This window comes from Salvia hispanica, chromosome 4 (genome assembly GCF_023119035.1).
Source record: "Salvia hispanica cultivar TCC Black 2014 chromosome 4, UniMelb_Shisp_WGS_1.0, whole genome shotgun sequence".
NCBI classification, from domain to species: Eukaryota; Viridiplantae; Streptophyta; class Magnoliopsida; order Lamiales; family Lamiaceae; genus Salvia; species Salvia hispanica.
This window is the reverse complement of record NC_062968.1, coordinates 14,360,968-14,388,315: the sequence shown is the minus strand read 5'-3', so window position 1 is coordinate 14,388,315 and position 27,348 is coordinate 14,360,968. Positions and strand designations below refer to the sequence as shown.

The 27,348-nt window shown below is 35.2% G+C and overlaps 4 protein-coding genes across 5 annotated transcripts; 1 reads left to right on the top strand and 3 right to left on the bottom strand.

Moving 5' to 3' along the window:
- The first annotated feature begins 4,492 nt into the window (after positions 1 to 4,492).
- LOC125218098 (BAG-associated GRAM protein 1-like) lies at positions 4,493 to 13,107 on the top strand. The gene is made up of 19 exons (XM_048119692.1): positions 4,493 to 4,896; positions 5,777 to 5,827; positions 5,967 to 6,064; positions 6,801 to 6,876; positions 7,061 to 7,189; positions 7,306 to 7,352; positions 7,585 to 7,731; positions 8,576 to 8,693; positions 8,839 to 8,955; positions 9,438 to 9,467; positions 9,571 to 9,670; positions 10,396 to 10,502; positions 11,115 to 11,324; positions 11,389 to 11,493; positions 11,667 to 11,813; positions 11,900 to 11,953; positions 12,268 to 12,331; positions 12,565 to 12,626; positions 12,739 to 13,107. The coding sequence occupies exons 1-19, from the start codon at positions 4,729 to 4,731 to the stop codon at positions 12,859 to 12,861; spliced, it is 1,953 nt and encodes a 650-aa protein (XP_047975649.1). The 5' UTR covers positions 4,493 to 4,728; the 3' UTR covers positions 12,862 to 13,107.
- Positions 13,108 to 13,851: 744 nt separating this feature from the next.
- Positions 13,852 to 16,720, bottom strand: LOC125222647 (biotin synthase, mitochondrial-like). Its single transcript, XM_048125372.1, has 6 exons — positions 16,372 to 16,720; positions 16,113 to 16,292; positions 15,687 to 15,793; positions 14,819 to 15,024; positions 14,549 to 14,688; positions 13,852 to 14,312 (listed from the first exon to the last, which is right to left on the bottom strand). Exons 1-6 carry the CDS (start codon positions 16,555 to 16,557, stop codon positions 14,004 to 14,006), a joined length of 1,128 nt encoding a protein of 375 aa, XP_047981329.1. The 5' UTR covers positions 16,558 to 16,720; the 3' UTR covers positions 13,852 to 14,003.
- Positions 16,721 to 16,987: 267 nt separating this feature from the next.
- On the bottom strand, positions 16,988 to 22,758 carry LOC125222646 (something about silencing protein 10-like). Its single transcript, XM_048125371.1, has 16 exons — positions 22,473 to 22,758; positions 22,306 to 22,397; positions 22,119 to 22,194; positions 21,368 to 21,507; positions 21,139 to 21,285; positions 20,890 to 21,029; positions 20,230 to 20,317; positions 19,411 to 19,590; positions 19,023 to 19,196; positions 18,864 to 18,926; positions 18,623 to 18,762; positions 18,400 to 18,517; positions 17,845 to 18,098; positions 17,543 to 17,609; positions 17,379 to 17,447; positions 16,988 to 17,279 (listed from the first exon to the last, which is right to left on the bottom strand). The coding sequence occupies exons 1-16, from the start codon at positions 22,573 to 22,575 to the stop codon at positions 17,148 to 17,150; spliced, it is 1,983 nt and encodes a 660-aa protein (XP_047981328.1). The 5' UTR covers positions 22,576 to 22,758; the 3' UTR covers positions 16,988 to 17,147.
- A 1,225-nt stretch (positions 22,759 to 23,983) lies between these two features.
- Positions 23,984 to 26,798, bottom strand: LOC125219415. 2 transcript variants are annotated; one of them, XM_048121389.1, is made up of 8 exons: positions 26,717 to 26,798; positions 26,261 to 26,352; positions 25,683 to 25,756; positions 25,498 to 25,592; positions 25,240 to 25,348; positions 24,733 to 24,746; positions 24,394 to 24,495; positions 23,984 to 24,317 (listed from the first exon to the last, which is right to left on the bottom strand). In XM_048121389.1, the coding sequence occupies exons 1-8, from the start codon at positions 26,747 to 26,749 to the stop codon at positions 24,168 to 24,170; spliced, it is 669 nt and encodes a 222-aa protein (XP_047977346.1). In that variant the 5' UTR covers positions 26,750 to 26,798; the 3' UTR covers positions 23,984 to 24,167. The 2 variants fall into 2 exon arrangements, with proteins under 2 accessions (XP_047977346.1, XP_047977347.1); XM_048121390.1 differs by lacking the exon at positions 26,717 to 26,798 and adding an exon at positions 26,481 to 26,525.
- Between the last annotated feature and the right edge of the window lie 550 nt (positions 26,799 to 27,348).

The following is a 27,348-nucleotide window of genomic DNA, read 5'->3' as shown; positions in this document are numbered from 1 at the left end:
GTTAGTATTTTAAATTATATTGAATGGGTCATGTATGATTAAAGGTTTCTAAGTGGTATACAAACCATCTATTACCACTAAATAATTTAATTTTACTTTTATTTTAATCAATAAACAATATTCCGTACCGAAAGTTTTGTTTAGTATTCGAAAAGTATTATTACCATTATAATGGTCCCGAGTCTTCTAAATCGTTCACTGATCACTCTTTGTGAATTAAATAATAATGCCCAATTACAAAAGCGCTTAAACATTGAAAAGTAAAAATGTCGCTTGAAGCAATTTACATGACACCCAAAAATAAATTTAATTTGACACAAAACGCATTTGTCGCTTTCAATCTTCATACATATAATTTGATGTAAAACTAAAGCTCGTGAGTTCGCTTAGCATGAACTCATAAAAACCTAATACTAATATTGTATTTTCGTTCTAATGTGTTGGATGGAATAGAATAAATTACTAAAATTATATCCCATCAAGATGATAGACCTAAACTTCAATTAAATTGGTATTTTTGCTCAAAAGTTCATCTTACAAAAGACCAATGCATTTATATAATAAAGTTATTATATTTCGAAATACAAGTATATATTGTTGCTTATTTTTTCGCTGTCTTTTAATAACCCAGTTTCATCAATTTCCCAAGATAGGATGTAATGTCAAAATCTTGTAGTCATTCACAATAAGTTTGTCCAGCTTGTGAATGTTAATCTTTCTTCTAAAATTTTCTTTAGAAAATTGTAATACTATTTATTACTCCATCTGTTCACCATTAGGAGTCTTATTTATGGACGGCACGAGTTTTAAAAAATATTAAAATAAATGGATAAAAAAAAAGGAATGGATCCCCTACTGTGCTACAAAACACTGCACAATATGTTGTGCATAATCCGCACGATTTTGTGAACAAAACGCAGCCATCTCTTTCTCTCTCTTCTTTCAAAATTTTCATTCTTTGTTTTATACTTTTATACCTTCTCTTTCTTTCACTACCTTTAGTATTTACATTCATTCTTTGTTTTTATATACTATAAAATACTAAAAACTATTGTAAAATTTAAAATACGCAAGATTTTGTGAATAAAAAAAACATTAATCTCTTTCTCTCTCTTTTTTCAATATTTTCATTCTTTGTATTTGTATATACTAGGACTACAGCATATAATACTGAAAAATATTGTAAAATCTTAGAGTATTAATTACAGTAACCATGAAACAGAATAATTAGCTCAAAATATGCAGTCGAATTATTTTATACGTCTGATGATTTGAAGAGTTAGTGTCATTTAAAATTCTTAATTTATTTCGTTTATTGTTAATTAGTCTATATATTTGATGATTTGAATATTTATCATTTTTAAATATTACTCCATATATCAAGAATGATAACTATAATTAATATTTTTAAATTTTACAATAGTTTTAATATAAAAAAGAATGAATGAAATACTAAAAGTAGTGAAAGAAAGAGAAGGTATAAAAGTATAAAACCAAAGAATGAAATTATTGAAAGAAGAGAGAGAAAGAGATGGCTGCGTTTTGTTCACAAAATCTTGCGTATTATGCACAACACGGGATCCATCCCAAAAAAAAAAGTTAGTGAAATAGGGGTTTTACTTGTATATATTAGTTTTAAATGAAATGTGAGTGAAATGTGTTAGTGGAAGGTGAGACCATATTACTATTTATAATAAAAAGAATCGGGGCTCCTATTCGCGTACGGAGGGAGTACTAGTTTGTCATTAAGTCTAGAACCATAACTTGTTTTTTTTAATTTATATATTATTTTTAGTGAACGTAATAAACAATAAGAATAATAATAATAAAAGACAAAGCATGTGATAAAATAATCTCTTCTTTTTTGGAAATATGGATTTACAAATATAAAGCACCATAAAAACTGTTTTTCAGTATCGTACTCCCTCCGTCCACGATTAAGAGTCTCATTTCTAAATGACGCGGATTTTAAGAAATGTTAAGAAAAGTGAGTGGAAGAAAGTTAGTTCAATAGGGGTCCACTTGTATATATTAGTTTTAAATGATATGTGAGTGGAATGAGTGTGGAATGTGGGGTCACTTTACCATTTATGGTAATTATGAACCGGGACTCTTATTCATGGACATGCCAAAATGGAAAAACGGGACTCTTATTCGTGGACGAAGGGAGTATATTCTAACATATGGATCTAGGGATGTCAATTAGGCTAACCCGTTCGGGTTTGGGCCAGCCCACTTGGGTCGCCGGGCTATTTGGGTGCGGGCCATTCGGGTTATGGATTTTTCGGGTCATAAATTTTCAATCCTAACCCTAACCCGTCGGGTTTTGGGCTAACCCATCGGGCTATTCGGGCTTAAAAGCTTTCGAAAATAATCTCTTGTATCAAAATTTTCTTCTATAAAATGATTTAAATTTTAGATACTTCTTTTCTTTTTAGTTTGGAATCATATAAAAATCTTCAAATTTTTATAGTTTTCTTCAATAAACTTGAAAAGAAGCTTTTCATCTCGATCAACTACAACATAAATTAAAGCTTGTTCATGTCATTATTATGACATTGTTCGTAACTAATTCTTTATGAAAATAAAAAGTCATATCTTACAAGACTCATTATTAAAATGATAATTATATTGAGATTTTGATAGGTTAGTTCTTAATTTTGTCTTGATTGGCTTTGGTGGTGGTAAGACACTATTGGTAGATGATGAGACGGTGCAATAATGAGTTGAGGTGGAACTTGAAAGCTGATATTTTGGGATCGAGTGGAAAAGTGTGGAATGAAAATTGAATAAAACTAATAATTGTGTAGAATGAATATTGAGAATTCAAAAATACAAATATTTTATAATTAAAACCCGCAACCCATCGGGCCGACCCGCAACCCGTTCGGGCCAACCCGTTTAACCTACCAACCCATTTGGGCTAGCCCGTTTTGTATTCGGGTAATTAAATTACAGCCTTAACCCGCTCATTTTACCGGGCTATTCGGGCCGGCCCACGAGTTTCGGGTTGAATTGACATCCCTATATGAATCTGGTATTGGGGGACGGTGCCTCCAGTGATGGTAGATCGACTAACAAGAGATCCAATGATGATGACCCAATGATTCGGGAGATTTTGAAAGGTAAATTGACAACGAAATGTTACCACATGATTTGTATCGGAGCCTCTCGTTGTTGCGCACCCTACAAGTCGTGGGCATAGTCAACCTAAATCAGCTAGTAAATTCGCACAAGTACATTGATATCTCGATCTTAGACATTGTTCTAGTAAATTGGCTGAATCCTTTTCGATTCAAATTATTTAGTAGTTGTCGGCCACGCAACATATGACAGCTTTAAATTCTAAAACTGTTGATGGATGCCATTTGGATTTTTGTTTAGTTGAGTTTATCTTTTGTGTTTATCATAGTTGTTTGGGTCTTCTACTCCGACTTGGACATTTTGTGAAACCTGTCTTCTATGCTGGAAGAGATTGGCGGATAACGCTAGGATGTATTATGCCCATTTACTTTTATTATTTTGGAAACACCAATTGTGTTTTTTTAGTACTGGTACTTTTGGATATAACGTTCATTTTATATTTTTGTTGATTAAGTTTCATTGTTTCTTTTTTGAAATGTTACTCTGTTACACATTATTTCTATGGCTCTGAACGTTTTTTTTATCACATCGAAAAGGAATCAATATTCTTATAGGACAAAATGAATACAAGACACTACAAAACATCCCTACTCTTTTTTATAAAATCGCATTGGTCTAAGACTCTAGAAGGCCACTGCCCCACTGTCACTAGGTTAATCGTCTTCATCTCTGATTTAATTGAAGATAGATCACAAAATAAAATCTGCATGATTAATCTTCTTTTAAAATGAGTTATTGTTCTTGTACATAGAACGTATGTTGGTAAAAGTTATTGTTCTCATGTTTAAAAATTATTTTATCAAAAGTAACAATTGTTACCAATAAAATTTATTTACCAGTGATTGTTTGTCCTTATTAATAACTGATTATTATTCTTAATAAAAATCACTATTTAGTTCAAGACAACAAAATCATAACCACATAACAAGTCTGATCATGCCCACCGTGCACGAGCACGGATAGGAGTGCGGCTCTTGATTAAAGTTAGCATAAAGAATTTCTTCTAATTTTATTTTTGGACCCCTTTTATTAAGTACTATACTGTATTTTTATATCCCACTTTCACTTTAGTTTCATTCTCATCATTAATCCCACGCCATACACATCCTAACTTTTTCATCATTTAGCCGCTCCGCCCCCTTTCTTTTTTAAAACAAATAACATGGACTGCTTTCCAAAAATTACCCCTAAACTTATCATTTATAACAATCAAAACCGTAAGTAAATGTACCATTCTCCTCTTCAGAGCTCTAGGCCCATTTTCGTCATTTCACATTATTATTTAATATCGAGTAAAATAATAATGCACGCTTAACTTTTGAGTATTGTGTAGTGTGTGTGTGTGTGCGTGTTTTCGTGAGCTGTTTCGTCCTTCCCTTCACCTCTCTGTGTGTATAACTGTGTATAGTATACACATGCAGGAAAGCGTTTCCCTATATATCATGCACACAGTAACGCACGCACTCAGTGTGTTGTCGCGTGTTGATCTCTACTCACGCCTCTGCGCATTTCTCTGATATTTTTTGAATTGCGGTGCCTCCTTTTTTGACATTTTGTAAAATTAGAGTGATTTTTGGAGGGGGAATGCTGGTGCTGGAGGCATTGATCGAGTTCCTACTCCCGTCATGGCCGGAGGTGCAAGTCTCTGTCGCTGCGGCGGCGCTGGTGCTGGCGGCCTTCTGGTTCTTAACCGTCACCGCTGCTCCGGATGAGCGGACTCTCGTCACGAATGTGAATGACGACAGAGAAGAGGTGATCTAATCACTAAATTTGGATTCTATTTTTTGGCTATGCTCTTCGGTGTTATAGCCAGTCTGTAGCGGTGTTTAATGGACCGTATTGACTGAGGCAACTCTGTAATTAGACGTCTATTTGCAAATTGTTTTGATCCTTCAGCTCTGCGTTATTTTTCCTTTTTACCAGCTAGTTTCCGTGGTTTTATTGACTTGATTTACGTTATCATGAGATTAGAAGAGCTACTATTACCTGTGTAATCAAAATCTAGGTTCAACAAAACATTGCTTGTGGTTGTTTTCTAAGTAGAGATTGGGCACCGATTATTTGCAGAAAGTGTGATTTATTGGAATTGATGATACTTATGGCATTTATAAGCCAGATTAAGAAAGACTGTTATTCTGACTGGATCCTCTCCTTATTTCATTAAGTAACTCTATTATGAGAACTAAACTGTGTGAATTTTGTGCATTCGATCATCATTTCTCATTATCATTTTCCTGCCAAAATTAACTAGCTTTGATGTTTGCTTATTTTTCATTACACAGTAGATTTATAAATTCACTCCCTCCCTCTCCCAAATAAAAAGGAATTCACTGGTATTGAAGTTGACGAGATATGATATTTCGTGAAGATTACATGTAACGGATTTGAACTGATCAGTATGCTGTTTAAATTGAAGCATTCATTCTGTCGATATACTCAGGGTTCTACATTTGTGCTCATTCAGACCATTTACCTATAACCTTGATTTGTACATTTTGACACCTTGTAGCTTCTTCTTGCATTTTCTATTCTGACAGTTATATGGTAATTTTCTCAGCTGCCTCTCTATGCAGTATAGCATTTACTTATTCACTATCAGTTTCCTGGTATTTCATTTTCTTGACACAAATAGGTGGATCAGTATAAAAGAGATCTTCAGAGAAGTTTAGTGTATTTAGTTAAGGTAATCTTTTTTACTCTAAGCATCTTTTGATCTCACTAGTTCCTATGCATGCTGAACCGCTTTTTTATAAAATTGAAATTCTAACAATTACTTCATTTTCTTTGAACTCTTTCCTCATGATAGTAAGTGTTTATTTCAGGTGGAGCTCTTAGCAGCTAAGAATCTTACTGGGGTGAACCTGAATGGCACATCAGATCCTTATGCAATTATCTCTTGTGGTGCAGAAAAGCGCTTAAGGTGATTGATCTCTCTGGCCTCTCTAAAGCATTCCTGGGCAAGATTTGGGATAGGCATGCCACGTTCCTCTTGTAATTTCTTGTCTATATTTCTACTTGACATATCTGAATGGGAAAAAGAGCTATGATATCATATTTAATTTTTCTCTGACATATTATGTTTCTACATTTCCAGTATATTATGTATATTTGGAATTTGCTGTGCTTGGTAGAAGAATGCAATGAGGGGGAAGCTCTTTCTTATTTTGTTTTCAACACTCAAGTGTAGATATCTTTTTATTTCATTTATGATTCGATTCTGCTATATATTATGAGATTGCATTTCTTTTTGGATTAATAATTGACTAAAACAATGTTATGGTTATATTCACATTTTGATATATCATTAAAGACTCATAAGGTGTGTCAATTCATTTTCACTTGACTCCAGTTTTCTTTTGAATTGAATATCCATCTCATGGTGCTGTCTTTTATTAATTTTGGAGATGTCTAACTCATCTCAATTGAATTTGGCAGCAAGTTCTTCATTTTTTTAGATTTAGTTTAGTGATGAACTCTAGTTATTTGGAAGGTCATGTGTTACATTTTACATGTCACAGTATTGGAATCTGTCATTTGATATTGTGAGACTATGCTTTCCTTATTATATTTCACATATGAAAGACCTTACATGATTTATGTTTCTGTTGTTCATCCCTGTATGAGATTATAAGACGATTTTTTTGGGGTTCTTGCAGTTCTATGGTATCTGGCTCAAGAAATCCTGTATGGAGGGAGGGGTTCAATTTTGTGGTCGATGAGCTTCCTGTTGAGGTAGGTTTTTTTTTTCATTTACTCATTTGCAAATGTTTTATGCTCATTTCTAAACGAAGAAATAAAACTGGAAGCTGAATAATGTTTTATGCGGTGTTAGCTCAATTACGTGTGTGCATTCAATATCAATAAAGCCAGTTCCTTTCTGTTACTCTTTCTTGAATTATACTAAATTGTACTGCAGATTAAAGTAACAGTTTATGGTTGGGATGTAATTCGAAGAAGTACAGTTCTTGGTTCTGTGAATATTTCTGTAGAACAAGAAGGTCAAACTGGTGCAATGTGGTATACATTGGATACTGCATCAGGGCAGGTTATAAATAGTTTATGTAACCTACTTTCAGATTTATAATACTCTGTTTCTCTTTTGTGTATGTCCTTTTTCCTATTCTCCGGAGTCAATAAACTAGTAATTCTTGGATGTTTTAGGTATGTCTTCACGTTAAAACTGTCCAACTTCAGATGGACCCTTCCAGGTAGGTTTCTTTTGGGGCTGCCAATCATATCTCTTCCCTGGCACTTCTTTTGTATTTTAATGGTAGCAACTTTTGCTCATCTTATGCACATCCTTACTTTTTTTTAAATGTATCAGTTGTACAGTTAGAAGGATTCATTAATTGACATACATACAGATCAAGTCATAGTTTTTCAATCTTCATTTTCTTTTTGTTTATCTTGGATCCACAATAAACATAGACAAATATGTAGGGAGTTTGAGAAAAAGGCATTCATAGAAGAAACAGCAATTAGTTGGAGAGAAAGTGAACAAGGCATTGCAGGGATAAAGAGAGTAGGAGTAATGTTGCAGATGTCAACTTCAAAGAGGTCAGCACCTGATGGAACAAACACGTCAAGGTAGTCATTTTGGCTTCTCTTAAACTATGTACCACCATATAAAATATGTATAAATTGTTTTTAAGGAAAATTTCATGTGTTCATTAAATAGTTATGCCGAAGAGCATTGGGGGGATTCTAGTAGTATATTCGAAGCTTATAAATCTTTTCCCCCGTCTACTGCGAAATATACAGCATATATATTGTTTCCTTTACTCACGGAGATGACTATGTTAAGGGTATTAAATGGTTTATGTTAGCTTGAGTTCACAAGATTGGCTTTATGTTTCTAATGTTCTGTTATTATTTGGCTTCTATGTAGATTAACACTTGAATATCATTTATAAGCATTATGACACATCACTTGATGGGATAAATATATGTTCTTCTCAGTTCTGAGAATCTTTCTTTTGTGAAGCAATATTTTGTTGTTGTGAGATGCTCCCTGCCTTTTAAGTTACTAAAAGAATATTTTGTTCATCCTAAAATTATGCAGTATGTATTTGGAATGCTGGAAAAGGTTATACATGCAATTTCACCATTCTGTTATAAATGAATATGAATTCTTTTCTGGCATTTATGGATGATCCTAGCTTTTTGTACCTTTTGAGTGAAAATTCGGTAAACAATTTTCGATCTGAAATACTTGACCTTGAGATAGATATATTCCTCGTACTCATACATGCTTGGAGAAACATTTTCTGGCATGTTGACCTATTATGATACTCCATGCGTCACAATAATTTTTGGCCTATCAGAATGAGATAGTACAGTCAGTTCACTCATTGTTGGTGATAGATGCTAATTCAAACAAATACCATACTAAATCTTTTGTAAACTGAATGTTTACTTTACTCTGTTTTAGGGGTTTGAATGGCTGTGCAGATGCTAATATTCAAAGAAAGGGTTTGAATAAAGAACTTATGGTTCCTTATAAAAAACATGGCCCACTACAAACAATATTTAGTCTCCTCCCAGATGAGGTATATCTAATAGTTATATTTGAGCATGCGTAGTTATTGGACTCCATTTCCAGATTCTCCTTCCTTATCTTTTGTATTTTTACTGTTATACCTTGTATTTAATTAGTATAGTAACTTAGTATTGTTTTTGCAAATGATTCTTCAGGTGGTTGTACATAGCTATTCATGCTCTCTTGAGATATCATTCTTGTATCATGGACGAATGTATGTATCAGCAAGACATATCTGCTTCCACTCTAATGTTTTCTCGAAGCAAATAAAGGTTACTTTCTCCTAATCTTTGCTTCTACGTTGCCTATTTACAATTAAAAGATCAGATCTCTTGATGAGGCATTAGCTTCAAATTCTTCTATAAAATGTAATTAGCCTGATGAAGACCTTTTACAGTTAGGTATCTTATTCAATATAGGCATCCTCTAGCTTAAGTTGTATCCTACTGAGTGTATGTATCATCAACCAACTACCTCATTGCATGATTATTGTGCTAGATCTTTTACAGCACAAATCAAACTCCAAACTTATAGAAAATTTCTAACATATGCCAGGGTAGTTACCATTTTCATCAATGTATCTGTATGTATATTTGAATCTCAATCCTGATGCCCATGTCATATGCTAATACCTTCCAATTAAAATAGATAGCTACTAATTTATTTGTGTAGCCTATTTTGATTTCCATCTAAAATTTAGTGGAAAATTTTGTTTGCTGCCTTTATTCTTATGCTTGCGTTTCCTCTTTGGCAGGTAATTATACCTTTTGGAGACATAAAAGAGGTACAGTACTTCTTCCCGTACTGCTTTACTATTTTTCTGTGCTGGTAGCCTTTAACCGGAATTTTGAAAGGACTGAAAACAACCGATTTCTTTCATGTCACAGATAAGAAAGAGCCAGCATGCACTTATCAATCCTTCAATCACATTAATTCTTCGAGAGGGTACTGGAGGCCATGGTCTGCCTCCTTTAGGAAATGTGGACGGTCAGTACATAGTTTCTTATTCTTCTCATATGCCTTGCATGGCTACAAAGGGACAAAGTTAATGTACCTGCTTGAACGTGACAATTAAATCAGTGAAACATCTATGAACTAAACAGATATCGTACATATAAGTAAAGCTTATCTAGTTAATATTTGTATCTGAAAGTTACATGTAGGTCACATTATCCTTCTCCATATATATTCTCGTCAAGCAAGGATGCAGATGCCTAATGATAGTGAAGTTTCTCGCTCAGTTGTCTTCAGACACTGAGTTGCTTTTAACGTTAAATTCCAAACTCTGACTATATTGAATTGCCTAAAATTAAAATGAAAACAAACCATGGTTTCTTTGTCCAGGAAAATCTGTATTTATTCTTATCTTGGACCAAGGAAGATCTTCAGATCTTGTATTAAGTGGCAGTATGTGGAAATAACATCTCATGTCATTCAATGTTGCTATTTCCTGCAAGAAGCAACAATTGGCTTCGCTCTTGATTATTATTTTTACTCAAGCTGGTTCATCTTGCTGTAACTGTTAATTGTGTTTTCATTATTTGACCTTCTGAAGTGGAACTCCGAAACTGTCTCTGAATTAATCCAGCTAGGTTGTTGAATCTATATGTATGCGACCTTGTTTACATTTGATTTTGTTGTCCAAGCAGATACTTTGACTTATGCCACAATAGCTGTCTTGATATAGTTAACATATAATATTTCTACTTCAGGCATAATCAGATACAAATTTGCATCTTTCTGGAATAGGAATACTGCATTGAAAGCTATACAACACATAGCGAAGAACTATGATGCCATGTTAGAAGCTGAAACCAAGGTTTGACCCTCAACCTCAATCTATTCTTAAGCCTGATTTGACCATTTCATCCAGAATAATGACTTGATCCTGTCATATACTCTCACTGAACTTGATTAGACGACATATTAAACTAGTTACATGGTCGTATGTCTCAGGTAAAGAGTCATTATTAGGCACGCGTTCATCTAAATTAGTAAAAAGAAAATTAACCAAAAAATACATTATTCAGAATCTTGATACTAAAACATTTGGATCCGCTACCTTGATTGTAATGGAAATTATTAAGTCTAGATTATCAAGTCTCCCTCTATATTGATTAATTATTTAGTTCATAATAATATCTTCACACATTTCACTTGAGAGAAATTCCGGATCACTCGAGAAAACTCCTCGATGTTTAGTCTATAAGGAACTGCTAACTGTGATAGGATCTTTCTAGCATACCTGGAATCTATTCACTTGATACTGGTCTGGAATTTGTTGGTGCTTTCTGTACAAGAAGAATTATACTACCAGGACTAATGGATGTTGAATCACTGTTAGTTAGTTAGTTAGTAAAGCATTAACTGTTCTTGCCTGCTCATTTATCTTAGTAATTTTTCAACATATTTGTCTATTTATTTCAAAAAGGAGAGGCAACAGCGAGAATTACTTGCTGAAATAAATGAGGAACCAGCATTGCTTGGTTCCGTAAAGGAGAAGAAGCAGTCAGCACTGAAAACCTGTAACTGTGGTGTTAAAGGCAGTGAAAGAGAATCAAAGACTTCTGAAGACATTGTCACCAAGCCTAAAATCTTTCAACCATTCATCAAAGAGGAAGTTCTTACTAGTATATACAATGTAAGTATCAGCTGTCCTATTATCTTCAGTTCAACAAGATATTTAACATCATGATTTATTGTAGGATGTTTTTCCATGCACAGTGGAGCAGTTTTTCAAATTTGTTTTAGATGATGATTCAACTTTCACAAGTGAGTACCACACTGCCCGCAAGGATTCTAATTTGAAAGTAAGTCGCAAAATAGTCACAGAAATTATGGAGTATTTCATATCAACTCATCCAAAAGTAAAGAACTTGAGTCGGTGATCTTCATATTAATACAGAATAGTATTGTATAATGAATGAACATAACCTCTCTCTATAAATATTAAATGTCTCAAGTTTCCTCTATATAACATCAGGTGAGTCCGTGGCATGCCTCTGATGAACACAATGGTCAAGTCAGAGAAGTGAAATATAGGCAAATATGTAACTTTCCGTTATGTCCTCCAGACATACCAGTAACAGAGCTGCAACATGTTGTTCTATCTGCAGATAAGAAAACAATGGTAACAGATAACTTCTCCTCTTTCATATCCTGTCTCTTTTGGCATTATTATGATGATATTTTTTTACGTACTTGATTTTCCCTTAGGTGTTTGAGACCATACAACAGACAGAAGGTGTCCCTTTTGCTTCATATTTCGAGGTACGCAGATTCGTTTAGGCTCTGTTTCTAAGGATTTAAGAACTTTTAGCAACTTAAATTGGACAAAGATAAAAATTATTGTGCAACTTGTTTCTATGTGATGTTTGGTGTCATTTGTGGTTTCGAAAACTTAATCTGGAATTTCTCTAAATTAGTTATGAAATTAGTAGTAATCAGCTGAAGATGGTGCAAATTCTCTGGAGTTTGCAGAAAGATATGCGGTGTCAAAACTTATGCTTTAGAATTAAACTATGGCGTCTTCTTTTTATTTCGTTCCTTATTCTTATGTTTTAGTGCACTTGTATGTCAATCAGGGCCACTGCCGGTGGTCAGTAGAGGCAAACTCTGAGTCCTTGTGCACCATCGATATCAGATTTGGTAAGTTTCTTTTCGTGTTATGAATTCAAAAGTTCATATCATAATGTAAACTGCTCTTTTTCCAGCTAAACAATGTAATCAAATTCCTGAATCCATTGATTCCCATGCTTCGCAATCACAATTCACTTCTGCATGTTCATTTCAAACTGTAAAATCACTATGTTGGCCTTTTGGGCATAAACTCAAGTTAAAATGAAACTGTGAATCTATTGAAGTTTTGATAACATCCTCAGGTGCATTTTTCAAGAAATGGTGTCTGCTGCAATCTAAAATCAAGACAGCTGCTGTGGATGACGTATGTATTCCCTTCTCACTTCCACCCACTCTCTTCTTGTTATTAACACTACATGTAAACAAAGTTGCAATAAAAAAACAAATGACTGGATAAAATTGATCCACCTATGCAGAATAAGAAAGTGTACAAGATAATGTTAGAGGCTGCTCATGCGCACATCAAGCCGAGGATCACCAATAGCAACAACACTAGCAACACATGTTCTTCTTCCTCTGTCATCCAAGAATGTAACTAGATCTGATGTCGTCGTGCTTCTGATTCCTCAAGCCAATTTCGAGCCTCAAAATATTGTTCCTGTAAATTTTAGTATGATGCATCTTGTAAAGTGCACGTGCTGATGCAACACAGAATAATGTTAGTAATTCACATTTGGAAATTAGATTACGGTGCCGGAGTTTGTCAAATGTGATGACATTAGCCGGCCTCAATCTTGGCCTTATCATAGACTCCTAATACTTTACGTTTCATTGAAATCCGTTGATATATTGTGGAGTTCTACAATTAAAGAAACATAGAAAAATTATTGAAATAATATTATAAAATTTTATATCATTAATAGTTATGGATGTGTGGTAAAGGTGTTATGATGTTTTGTTGCCAATGAAGAGTGTTATTAATAGCAGTTACCATGGCACTACTATTTCTATCACTAAAGGTTAGGAGGTATTGGAAAGAGGTCACTGCATTTTACATTTGACTATCTATGGCTTTTCATTTTTTCCTTTTCTTTTTCTAATTTAATTTGCTTCCTCCTTCCAGAATTCATATTTTGCTCTTTAGTGTAATTCATCTAGAAAATTTAATCAACTTCCATCTCTGACAAGGTAGACGTCATTCTCCATTAATAATATTTCGACAACTTTTTCTCTCTATCTTTCTCTCATCTATTAAAGTGTGATTGTGATCATCTGTTGGAGTTCTAGAATGTAGATGTGTAGAGCATTGTTGTGATTGTCTTGTCGATTGCTTTGGTTTGATTGTGATGGAATCAGATGGAAAAAAATCTTTGAGTCAAGCTTAGAAGGGTTATTGCGTGATTGCTGTGTGTTGAATGTTACTTTGCTCAAGGACGAGTAAGAGTTCAAGTTTTGAGGTATTTGATGCGAATCAAATATGCGATTCTTCCCCCTCATCTTTCATATGCTGTATCACATTTATAGGCTCATCGAGGTGCATTTTCCATGTTTTGAAAACATTAAGTACTTAAAAATAAACTACAAAGATGGAAACATAACTATCTTCCGACAGCTACAACAGTACTACTTTTAAAGTCTACATTAAGAAAAAGACAGGGAAAAGTCACAGCTGAACTGCAGATATGCATACAGCAGAATAACTCTTCTCCGAGACAAAAAATATCAAGCGAAGATTGCAGATTCAACCAGAACTTGAAGCTGCCGCCTCAACACGTTCTGTTTCAAATTCTTTGGCTGAATTTTGTGAGAAATCGGGAGCTTTGGGAATGAGACCAAGCAGCTTAAACATGGTCTGATCAGCGTCATAGTCATTGTTTGGAGTTGTCAAGAGCTTCTCTCCCGTGAAGATGGAATTCGCACCAGCAAGAAAGCAAAGCGCTTGCTCAGGCATCGAGAAACGAACTCTCCCAGCTGAGAGCCTCACCATCGCCTTAGGCATCACAATGCGTGCTGTTGCAATCATCCTTATCATCTCCCATATTTCAACTGGCTGAATTATGCAATATCACCAGTCAATCAATTTGTCGTATCAGCAAACACAGACTCAAGAGTGTTAGACTATATTTACACCTAATTTCATTATATATAAACCCTACCATACCAGTGAAATTTTGTACGTATAAGAAACTATAGCAGCTTCACTGCGCAAGACCCATTTCTAAGGACTCGTCTAGTCTATAAACTGATAGTATGCATTGACGACTCAGTGGCTAATTATAGGATTACCTTTTGATCTTCCAGGGGTGTGCCTTGTACAGCAATGAGTGCATTAATGGGAACACTCTCAGGGTGTGCTGGGAGAGTTGCCAATGTATGTAATAAGCCAACTCTGTCCTCCTCGGCTTCACCAAGCCCTATTATTCCACCTGGAACAGAAAATTGGAGGCAAAATTTAGCTTATGTCAAATTGACATTTTGTCATTGTAGCATGTGATCCATTCAAACTACATGTGACATAGCCGAGATGTATTTGCGTGAATAAAGTATGCAAATCACCTGAACAAACATTGATACCCGCATCACGGACATACTCAAGGGTCTGTAACCGTTCATCATAGCTTCTGGTGGTTATAATATTTGGGTAGTATTCTCTTGAGGTGTCAAGATTATGGTTGTAAGCTGTAAGTCCTGCCTCCTTCAGTGCTAAAGCTTGCTGCTTCTCCAGCATCCCCAGAGTGCAGCAAACCTCCATCCCCATACCCCTAATCAAGGAAAAACATTTCTAGTAATTCAGATACTAAAAATGGAGAATGAATAAGTTCAGCAATCAACAAGTTGGAATAGGAAGAACCCAGAACAAGCAAGAACAAACAAATTAACCATCTGTGTATAGTTAACATTGTGTTGAAAGTGAAATGACCATAGGAACAGTTTACAGGACTCTTTTCACCAGCATGAGGAAAAATATCGGCACCCTATACATGCGTATCCAAATGATATGCATGCATATGTGGCAATGAAAGATTCAACATAACTTGGATGAGCAATTTTTAACTTTACTTAGTTTGGCATATATTGGGGTTTGGGACATCTTCTAATAAACACCTTTATTGAATTAAGTATACATTCTGAAGAAGCATCCCCAGGCAATTCCAACTAATTATGGAGATCATGTTGCTTCTGAATCTTAATATAGCATACTAAATTATTGTGGGATAGTACAGTTCAAATTTTGCACAGAGCACATATGCCAGGTGTCTTTGTCTTGGCTACAGTTAGATGGTTACGGATTTGTAAATATATGAGTCAATAAATATAACTAACAAGGTCTGTCATCATACCATACATATGAATATATCATTAGTTACTACAAAACTACTTTCATCACTTGTAATATGTGTGGCATAGATTCATAGTCCGTTACCTTATTTCTTTAACATACTCAAGGATTTGGTTGAAATTAGTTTTCCTTCCTACAGTGTCTCGCCATGCTGCACCCATACAAAACCGAGTGCTACCAGCCTCTTTTGCCTGTTCCATAACAAAGCGAAGAAATGCTTTATAAACTTGAAGCACATGCATATCACAGGAAGTATAATCATATTAAAGAGCAAATTAACAGTTCACTGTTGTTGTTGATACCACAGAACACCGATTGGGCTATATATACAGAAACCTCAAACCATCCCCAAAACATTTCCAAACGCGTGTTGCTATATTTCATAGAGAGCACATACATAGTAATATAAGATTCCCTATGTAAACCTTGATGCTTCTCTTACTCTTATAGTTATTAGGCTAGAGCACATCCATGAAATTGAAGCAATTAAGAATAGCTATCTTAGTACACCTTTTCAGCAGCCTCCAAGACTGCGTCTTTATTCATAAGCTTGTGAGGTTTGAGGCCGGTGTTGTATCTGGAGGACTGCGGGCAATAAGAACAATCTTCGCTGCATCCGCCAGTCTTGATAGATAGAAGGGTGCACTGCTGCACTTCCCTGAAATTGTGAGCGTGTCTATGAACTTGAGCCTGCAAGCCAATTGGAGAAATTAAATCAATTAACCTAGCTAGCAGTGGAGGAAGGATGATGGCAAATGCAATAACATACAGCATGGAATAGGAGATCGAGAACAGGGGAATCGTAGATGGATTTAATTTCTTCTCTCTTCCAGTCGTTCCTCCACCCATTCTTAATGCACCTCTCCGCTTCCACCGCCGCCGCGGAAGATGAGAAATTTGCGGCCGCCTGAAAATGGGCGAATGGGCGTCGAATGGATCTCGTTATCCACATCATTTAGAGGGAGGAGTGGAGAATGTGGGGTTGTGTGGCTTCTCTCCTCTTTCTCTTTCTCTTTCTCTTTTCCTTTCTCCTTCTCCTTGAGAAGTCCGCTGGTTGGTTTGAGAGTGTTAAAAATGTTCAGCTTCAACACTGTGTCTGTCTGCACATTTTCTTAAATCAATTTTTCGCCAACTACTTTTCACCTTCTTACCAGATTTTTGTTTTACTTAATTAAAGCTATTGCTATTTCAACATCACCATTATTTCAAAGATAGGGTTCACTCGGGTCAATCCCAATGGAGTAATTGAACATGTTTTTAATTAACAAACTTCTTTTTCATTATTTCACTACGTGCATGAAAATAATGAACGAAAGCATTGTTATAATTTGCGCTTTTGATTGCTCACCATCAGACCAATTTCAAAAACATTTTTAAATGCAATCTACAGCAATGAACTATTGGCCAAACTTGAATTTTTTTTCCAATGCTCTAACTAATAGGTTACAAATTAGTCAAAATTGCAAGCAAGCACTAATTGGTACAATGCCTGTAAATCTGAGGTTGAACAAACTGCAAGAGACATAAAGCATCCTGCTATCTCTACTAGTTCTTGAATCTGACACTGCGGCTGATCCCTGCATTAATACCAGATGCTTCACCTCCATAGCTGCCTGTTGGCTTTCTGATCTCTCGAACCTGCCCTTTTCTACGCACTTCTGCCTTTTTGTGCTTCAACTGTTGAGAGAAATACATGTTAATGTTTACTGCAATAACTACATATTTTTAACTATTCCATCACACACACACAGAGCAGGAGCTTTTTCGATCAAATACCTTGTACTTCTTCCTAGGATTTTTAGTCAGTTTCTTGCGGGCACGAGTTAAACCCCTATTCTTTTCAATCTGGAAAGATTTAAACAAGAACCACATTGTGAGTGAGAAAAACAAAGAAAGAGTTCAACATAAAGCAGAGGACACAAGTGCAAATGTTCCAGTACTTGATTAGTGATATGGCGCTTTCCATCATCAGCAACAGTATCTGTCAGTGATGGAACTTCCGCAACTCTGTAGTGTTATTAACTTTGGGTCAGTAGCCAATAAATACATCAAATAATCTAGGAAAACAGAATCTAGCACTACGAGACACATGAAGTAATGAGAAAAGGTTGATATACAACCAAGGTTAGAGAAACCAGTGTAGCAAGAGCCCCATATTTTATAGCAAGCGCATAGGGAAATCAATATACAGAAGCTATGCAGTAATTGGCAAAGGAAAACATGACACTTAAGTCAATGATACCTGGAGTATTTGGCAGATTTTTCAGCAAGCCTTGCAGCATGTTTGCTTTCCACTTGTTTGTAGAATTCTAAATCAGAATCAGCATCACTATCTTCGTTAGCATCATCAGCTTCGTCACTAGAGAGGCTACGGGTCTCGTCTTCAACATCATCACCAGATTTAATTCCAGCTCCAGCCAGAACTCGTAGCTCATGCTTTCTTCGCCTTTCCCCAATATCATCTCGTTTGGGTATATCATCATCACCAGCAGCAAACTTTCAAAGACACAGTTAGTTCCGAGGGAACTTATTTCAAAATTTTCTTGGGAAGTTCTTAACAAGCAAATTGACAAGAGCAAGTCTTGCAGTGTAATTTTACAGCAGTAAGTCCATCCAAGTTCTGTGCAACATTACCTGCTTTAGAGTTTGTATCCTCTGTAATGTTTTAATTCCTAGAATAATTATCATTACCTCTCTTTATGGACATTTAATGATATTTAAATTATAATGGCTAAAATAATCTTTTCATTTATAGTGAATAGAAATGACTTAGATATTACTGAGACACCTTACACACCTTGCGTTTATTTGGGCGAAGAATCATTTTCTTAATTGCATCCCCATTGCCCCCTCCCTTTGACGCACCATCTATTTCCATGGCTTCATCAACAAAATCATCAAATGTCTCAAGTTGCCTATGAAATACAGTATGACATTTAATTCAATTAGTATAAGAGCATCGCAATAGTCAGATCAGTCAGTAGATGCAAACCGGATACTTGTCGAGAACAAAAGAGTACCTGTTCACTGGTTGTTGATTTTTACTAGACTTAGCAGCCTTTGGTGCCATGGAACTAAAAACTCCTTGCTGTTTCAATTTCTCCTCTAGAGAAGCTCTTATTTTTAACATTTCCATGCTTTGTGGTCCGACTTGCTTATCCTGTCATGATTCAATAATATCAATGCAGTCAACTTAGGCCAGGCCCGAGAGCATACAAACCCTAAAACTGGAAACCACAGTTTGTACAGCATGAAGCTTACTTGATGCTTGTTTTGTGACCTCTTAGCTTCTTTTAAGGTATTCAACAAAACTTCTCTGTTGGGCTACAAGGTAAATATCCGAAAAGAAAGAAAGGTAAGGCTACATATATCAAAAACTCAGCATAAAGTCAGGTTGGCAGACCAATCAAAGGATCCCACCTCTACTGTTGCTTGTTCTGCAGATGCTACAATGGAACACATTTCACTGTTTTTTAAAGAATCGGATTCTACTGGAGCAGTTTTTTCCAATATCTTAACAGCTCCTGCACCATTCATTTCCTTCTTTAAAATTTCTTCCATGTCGAAAGAAAGGTTATCATCTATGGTTTTTATCTGCCAAAAAAGGGAAAAGGTTAATAATAACCAGTCGCAGAAGAAAGGTCGGGTTAGCATCTTCTAGTCAAGATAAAGTGCATCTTGTAGGCTCCTCCTACAAGATTTAAAACTCCATAATAGATTTAAGTGCTACATTATCTTATGTTCTACAAATTGTAAAAAACTCCAGAAATAAAAGAATTAAGCTCGCCAAAAAATGAGAATCAATTACCTTATCCAATAAACTCTTGATCTCAACAAGATGAGAAACAACTGGGTGATCACGAACAGGCTGCCCCTCGGACTTGAGAAGAAGATAAAAGGTTATAGCTTGGCAAAAGGATTGCAATAGAAGCTGCTTGACCTCTATATAGGGCATCGTTCCCTTCTTTCCACTCTCTTGTCGTGTAATCTTCATACATAATTGAATAATTAATAGAATGCATAATTAAACTCCAACTATTAAACCAAAATTTGTTAATCAAGCATAACATCTGGATGAGCATAATATCAGAATAATGATCTGTCTCAATATAGTTTGATACATAAATTGTAACATTACGAAAACAATTCCTTCTTACATGGTTTATATCTCCACAATCATCTAACAAAAAAATTGCTAACATAAGAGCACATAAATAAGCAGCACCCCAATCTCAATAGAGGACTCTTTATAAGCCTGATAAAATAGGATAATATCCAAAATACAAGTACGCATAAATGAAAATGTAACTATGTCAAATTTATTTAGTTTACAATCTATATTTGTCTTCTATGATTTTTACTATATTACTGATTTATATTTTCATTTACCATGCTGAGCTGTATTGGCACCTTCAATGAGAATTTTCTTACCACTGTAAACAAAAGATGCAGACAAAGGTTGCAATAAGAAAGTGTTGGAGTTCATATAATCTTTAATGAACTATCAATGAGCTTTTCCATCAAGCAAAACTAAGGTAGATATTAACATAATGATACAAAGCATTATGCGCAACGTAGTGAACTAGAGAAAGTACAACCACACAGTACAAAGGACGATAATTAATACCTTTTCCACAAGTGGGTTCACTTTGTTCTCAAGTTGCTCAAGGGCATCTTTCAGCTCTGATAAAAGGCCAATTAACTCCGGAGCAGAGCTGTAAAACCAGTCATTAGGTTAGCCGGTAAGCATAAACAGAAAGCATTATCGGTGTCTTTTGCAATTGCACCATGACTTTATCATAAGGGGATGTCAGGCTAATTAATTGTTAAAACATAAATGCACCGTAATCACATTCCAACCTTTTGATACGGTATGATTATTGTTGTACTAACTAACTACATAAAAAGTTTGAAAAATTATTGTACTCCATACAACACTAACTTCCATTTTTTGCAATAAAAAAATTAAACGAAATTCAGGTATATGTGATGGACAGGCATCAACATAATTTTGACAAAATTGATCAAAAGAAAATGGCATCATTTAGGCTAAGTTTGCTGTGTGCATCAGATTTGTATCCATTTTATAGAAAGTTGGTTGGTGTTCTAATTGTGAAAAATTGTATGTTGGTGATGTACTTGCTACAGTTTAAAAGTCTCAATGTAATATCATACATGCATACAATGACAAATGATGTAGATGAAAACCATACCAAGTCGCAAGCCATCCCATCCCTAGTTAGGAAAGCTATTCCAGGACGATCAAGATACTGAAAACAAAACTAACCTGTACACAACATCCATTTGCTCTTCCTTTGTCAATGCATTTAAATCTTTCTTTACTATTTCATATGTCATTCCTTCTTCATCCTTGATTTCTTTGTCGAGAGAAGCTTTTGATGGGGCATTTCCATGGTCCAAGATTTCCTGAAATGTGGCACAACATTGAGTAATCAACATAGCTCCTTTCAAACCCTAGATCATTACACTGTAGCATGAGAATTTGTTGAAATAATTGTTACACGTATTTTTTCACCTGAAATGTGAGCTCCCTATCAATCTCATCTTGGCTAGTATCTTCAACACCATAATCCTCCATTGATAGATTATTCGCTATTGTCATTTGTCGTTTCAAAACCGCATCCTCCTCTTCAGCTGCATCTTCATCATCGCTTGATTGTGGCTTAAGAAAAGAACAAAATGTTAAAAAAAGTCAAGATTATAACATGCCAAGAACTAAGCATGACAGTGTTGGGTAAACAAACCTCATTGCCAACATCAGCACCATACAGGTCACTTTTTTTACCCCAAAAATCCCTTCCTGGTTCTACTTCATCAGCATCATCAAGAGCTCCATCCTCAACATCGCCAAATTTAGCCCGCAAAAACTTTTGTGTTCTTGCAACTACAGAAACCCCATAATCAACTTAGATTACAAAACATTTAAGATGAAAGGAATTTACCGGGAAAAATAATAGAGACACAATGAAGATGTGACCAACTACAAATCAGATAACTAAGTCAGTCCAAAACAAACAAAAAAATCTACTCCTTTAAATTTAGATGATACTCTTGCAAGTTGCAAACATATATCAAGGTCATATCACCATCACTGGTGCAAATTACATATTGCAATAATAAAAAAAAATGAAGAGAAGATTAAGGGTTCATATCAGTCATGCCTCTAATAAGTGAGAAACATTATGACTAAAACACTCTGATGTTTATCATACTGTTATAGAACGAGAATGGGGCATTATAATTGTAATCAATCTAACAACTATAACTGTATCGTAAGATACTGTAAGCTTCTATCGAAGTGCCCGAGGTGCTTTAGTATGATTTATCACAAGATTCCCCTCATATTGATCTGAACCGTTAAACTAATCACGTGTAAATAAGCTTCATTCTCCAGGTATTTTAAGCAAAACCACCTAACAACATATCAATGTCATATGCATACACTGCCAGTAACAACAAAAGGCTATATTTGAAGAAACAGAGAAGCTAGCTTACTTTTTGCAGCCAGACCCCTTGGCGGCTTATCATCGTCATCGTCATCGTCAGTGTGTCCGTCTTCCTCATCATCATCCTAATAAAAATAAGACCGAAGCAATGATTTATGATCCTCAGCCTCACATAAAGAGAGGGTCTAATACTAAGAATCAAATAAACAGAAATTCATTGAAGCCAAACGTTAAACCTCAAAATCAAGCACAGGCTGCTCGGCATCCTCATCGGATTCTTCCACATCCTCGTTTATGTTCAGTGGTACAACATCCCTGTTCTTGTGGACTAAAACAAGAGAGAGATAAGTTAAAATAATTGTGTATCTGAAAAGTATGTGAAGCATTAAAACAAATGACATACAAACATCAATGTCGTCGTCCATCATGTCTTCATTATCAGAATCAAATCGAATTGAATTTTTCTTATCTTCCTTCTTCTTGAACTTGCCGCTTTTTCTCACCATGATTTTTAAGCTAGCTAGTGGGGGGGAAATCACAACTATCTGAAAGGGTTCCAAAACGTTGAGGAAGATGTTGGCGTCTACGGAGAGAGGCGGAGCAGTGGCCGGAAAATGACGGCGGAGGAGTAGAGATTAAATATTGACAACCTATGAAAACGGCCAACACAAAACCCTCTCACTCGCAGCCGCAGGGTTTAGCACTCAGACATGCAAATTCAGTTAAAATAAAAATCTCGAATTCATATTAAAAAAAATTAGTATAATTTTGTAGATTAATACAATATCAGTATATTAATATATGTCATTTACAAACTCATCTCACATCCGGAGTATAAGGGAAATTGGAAGATGTATATAATTTCTGTCCAACCCTTCGAAAGGTGGGAGTGACCCAAAAACAAATCTGTGGTCCGCTTGACCCAAAGTGGACAATATCAAGCGTTTGTTGCCGTCGACAATTCGAACCACAGTATTTTGTGACGTGCCTATGTTGGCAAACTCTTTCCCTTTCCGTATGTGCTATTTTTGCGTTTATTGGTGCCTATTATGATTATTAAAATGTTATTTGTCCATAGATTTTGTTGTTTTCATGTAGCATATATAGAATATACAGTGTTTGTTATTGTAGTTACTGCGTAGAAATCATTCAATGGAGCAAAACAATTGGATGGTCCAGAGGATCCCTCGGTTCTACATTTACAAAAGTTGTGGGTTGAGATACCAACGTGATATAAGTTAAATTGCTGCAATTAAGAGGGAAAAATATATGGACCATGGCCATTATTCACCCTATTGTGTTGCGGCACGTTAGAAATATGGGATTTGGGGGGTACATAGACATGGGCTTGGATCCCCTGCTGTGGAGGAATCACAGCATGATATGTTGTTCCTCACATCCCAATTTTTTAAACTTAAAATATAACACTTCAAAAAAAAATAAAAATTTTAAAAAATTGGAATATGAGAAACAACATCCCTTCCACAGCAGGGGATCCAAGCCCACATAAACAAGCATATCCCTTCCACAACAGGGGATCCAAGCCCACATAAACAAGCATACGCCTTGTAATCATGGTCCATTATACCACATTCTGATCTCTCATTTGTCATCGTTGATGCACAAACCTCTCATACACAACAGCATAACCTCTCATTTGTCCATTATTGTCTTGCATTCCAATCAAATTTTGTTCCCAAACTAATGTGTCGGGTTTCTTTCATCCCCAATACCATGTGATATCTTCTAAAGTATATAGTGGAGCATCTTTCAAAATATATCCGCAACAAGGACTATGAAATACCACTTGAGCTCTGTATCCCACTCTAAAAGCACACATAGCGATACCACATTTATATGTATTGATTTTCTTGGTAGATTTCTTTTATAAAAAAATATTAGTAATTTATAAAGTGGCAAAACTGGAGCTGCTATGAGTTATTGGTATTCATGTTACATACATCAGGAAAGAATAAAAAATAAATCAGAAGATCATCTGTCCTCCCCTCCCAAATGTTGCTGTATGAACATTATACATACAGATGCCCCTACTACAAGCCTACCAATGGTTGTTAAGGGTACATATTTGCAAATCAGACTATTCTTCAACACTCACCTCAACTTCTGTGGCTTTCTCGAGTTCGAGAGTAGCATTAAACCCAAAATCATTCCCAGGGGTAAACAGAGATTTGAGCTCTTCAGCAGTTTGTATTGTGTTGATCTTGTTCTCCTTAACAGTCAGATTTTCCTGCAGTTGAACAATTTCCTGATGAGGTATCTATTGGAACCATACCAAGAAATCTACGCTATAAAATTGTACTTGCCTTCTTCACATAATCAGCCAATGTTGTGCTCACAATCTCTTGGATAGTGAACTTTGTAACTCGATCTTCACCAATGATTTGCAGGAGGAAGTCCTTTGGGACCTGCATGATAATCACATTTTCTCATTCTACCTTTTAACCAAGACCCCGTTGATCATAACTCTTCTCATATTACAAATTACTACAATTTTATTGGAAATAGCATGTCATAATTAATCAAAAAATATTCAGTTGATTGACGCGATGATGAATAACATGCAACAGTTGAGGTCCACACACTCAGAGAAACAGTCGAAAAACACGGTGGAAGATGTTGGTCAAAAGAAACTGAAAACTTACTTTAGATGTCTTCCCTGCAGTATCCAGCAATCACATGAAAACACAAGTTAGCCAAAAAAGGACTGGTAAATTTTTCATTATGAGAGTGGCAAGGCACAAATCAAGTAATTAAATCACATGAAAGTAGTACCATTTTACTATATACTAACCCATCCAAGTGAAAGTGGGTTTATTTCAGCACATGAGGTATCAAGTCCAAAAAGAACTTAGTCATGCTTGTACAGTTGATATAAAACATAGTGATGTTACACATGAAAGTACATTAAAATACTCATTTTCTTTCTTTGAAATTAAATAAGAAAATTTTGAAATGAAAAGATGAAGCAAACTAGAAGAAAGAGATCATAGTGGCAGCAGTTCAAGCAAAGCAGTAAGGAAGTATGTTATTTTAGGAAAATCACAAAAATGTGATCAGTTTGTCCTTTCGCAGCATTGACATTAAGAAAAAGAAAATTCTTCTCTTGACAAAGGGTTTCCTTACTAAAACATACAAAGCAATCAGTTTACCTCCTTTTTCTCTGCGGAATCCAGGAACCGGTGGAGCTGTACGAGCTAAGTTTCTGAGAATTTTCTCAAAAACTATCTGTGTTTCTTTCCCAGGCAAATCGACCCTTACCTGACTCAGAGAAAATGGAACTTTAATCCCACTAATAATTGATATTGATACACAAGCTAAATCAAATGAAAAGCTCTAACTGTAGTGGAAGTTCCTAATATGAACGTGTCTTAAAACAGTCACAAAGCTCTGATTATAGCGGAACTCACTTGCATCTTATCATCATTCTTAGACTCCACTACTATCTCAACATTTTTAATGCTAATTTGATTCTTGTCTGGATCTGTTATTGTTGCCTCTAAACCTGTATTAATACATAAGAATTTACTCTATGACAAAAAAATATGTATATAAATAAAAGGCCTTTCAGTTTAACATACGTTGTTTATATTACCTGAACCCACAGCAGATATTGGCTTCAGTGGAAGTCTCTTGCCCATCCTTGAGGAGCCACAGTAAATCAGCGACCTGAAATTTCGTGAGTAAATAAATGATAATGCTACAACAGAAACTCCAACTAACACAACAAACTGAGAGTGAAAATGTGAAAGCTTAAGTGTTTAAACTAGGTAAAGCCTTTGATCTGGCCATGACAAGTTTGTCCTGAAGGATCAAAGAGACCTATTACATATTTGGTAGGTTATGCTTCTAATGATATTGTATTAAGCTTCAACATCTAATAAATCACAACAAATTGAAGTAACACATTAATCAAAAATAACAAGCACATCATCAAAGCATCCTAGGCACTAACAAATACTAACAGTCATACATATGTTGACAAGCCTTGTAACTATGCAACAACTTCCTCTACCAGCAGACATTTCACAAAGCAAATCGAAATATCAACACAGAACAACATTACAAATATCTGATAAAGAATTATCTGAAATCAGTTTTCTTGAAAATGACATTAAATTCTTTCGTTTTCTTCTTCTTCTTCTTCGTTTTTCTTTTACTTATGTTGTTTACCTTGAGAGTCCAAAGTTTGTTCGAGACAAATACTGGACATGAAGCAAAGGAGCAGCATCTGCCTTGGCATTGCTGCAACCGAGAGTAACATGCTGCAGACAATAGAAATAGTTAGTAACCAAGCACTCAACCCTAACCCCACAAGGCCACAAACACAGAGAGCTAGCATAGAAGAACGGCTGCCTAATTCATTACTCATTCCTCGTAGATAAATACTAACAATTAAAGCCTTATTCGTGTTCATTACTACAGTTTCACCAATCAATGAGAAAATTCCAAAAATAAAAAAAATTTAAAAAAATCAGAACTTTGTGCGCCCAATCTGTTCCAAACTCGGAAAAGGTACGGCTCTACAGAGGTAGTTCTTCTCGTCCACATAAATTCATTACAAATGCTGATGCGGAATAAAATGATGATTAACGGAACAATTAAGTATAGAAGGAACTAAATTTGTACCTGAAATGATGAAGCCATTGTCGTGGTTGCCATATATTTCTGACTGGGAAATGGAAGAGATATATTGGATAAATTCGTAACAGTTCTCAGAGTGTAAAACAATTTATTAAAATTGAAATTTAGATAAATTCGTTCTCCTACAATTCACAGCATCAGTAATTCACTACTAGGGTGGGGAAAAATACCGAAAAAATGATATATCGCTCGTATCGTATTGAAAAATATCGAAAAATTATCGAATTTTTGATATATCGTAATTTTCGATACGATACGATATCGTATCGTAAGTTTTCGATACGATAACGATATGAATTTCCTTATATCGCGATATATCGTTTTATATCGATATTTTCGATATATATCGATAAATTATCGATATATATCGAAATTTTCGATATATATCGATAACGATATATCGAATTTCGGTACGATATATCGAAATATCGATACGATAACGATATGAAATTTTTTTATATTTCGATATATCGAAACTTTCGATACGATAACGATATGAAATTCTTTCATATCGATATTTTCGATACAATACACGATACAACGTTTTCGATACGACTATATCGTATCGACCCACCCCTATTCAGTACTACTCCCTAGTCAGTCACAGTCTCAAATTT

Bases quoted from the DNA above. Each gene is read 5' to 3' on its own strand.
- LOC125218098 (XM_048119692.1), top strand. From the start codon at position 4,729: ATGCTGGTGCTGGAGGCATTGATCGAGTTCCTACTCCCGTCATGGCCG. The intron at 6,065-6,800 runs GTGATTGATCTC...GGGTTCTTGCAG, and splicing joins GGTGCAGAAAAGCGCTTAAG to TTCTATGGTATCTGGCTCAA. The intron at 12,627-12,738 runs GTATGTATTCCC...CCACCTATGCAG, and splicing joins AGACAGCTGCTGTGGATGAC to AATAAGAAAGTGTACAAGAT.
- LOC125222647 (XM_048125372.1), bottom strand. From the start codon at position 16,557: ATGATGTGGATAACGAGATCCATTCGACGCCCATTCGCCCATTTTCAG. The intron at 15,794-16,112 runs GTGTACTAAGAT...GTTATGGAACAG, and splicing joins TCTTGGAGGCTGCTGAAAAG to GCAAAAGAGGCTGGTAGCAC. The intron at 14,313-14,548 runs GTAATCCTATAA...TGCATAATTCAG, and splicing joins CACCCCTGGAAGATCAAAAG to CCAGTTGAAATATGGGAGAT.
- LOC125222646 (XM_048125371.1), bottom strand. From the start codon at position 22,575: ATGGTGAGAAAAAGCGGCAAGTTCAAGAAGAAGGAAGATAAGAAAAAT. The intron at 21,286-21,367 runs GTTTGTTTACCC...TCTTTTCTTAAG, and splicing joins GTGCTGATGTTGGCAATGAG to CCACAATCAAGCGATGATGA. The intron at 20,318-20,889 runs GTTAGTTTTGTT...CTGGTTTTACAG, and splicing joins CAAATGGATGTTGTGTACAG to CTCTGCTCCGGAGTTAATTG.
- LOC125219415 (XM_048121389.1), bottom strand. From the start codon at position 26,749: ATGGCAACCACGACAATGGCTTCATCATTTCAG. The intron at 26,353-26,716 runs GTACAAATTTAG...TATTGTCTGCAG, and splicing joins CAATGGCTTCATCATTTCAG to CATGTTACTCTCGGTTGCAG. The intron at 25,349-25,497 runs GTGAGTTCCGCT...TCTCTGAGTCAG, and splicing joins AGAATGATGATAAGATGCAA to GTAAGGGTCGATTTGCCTGG.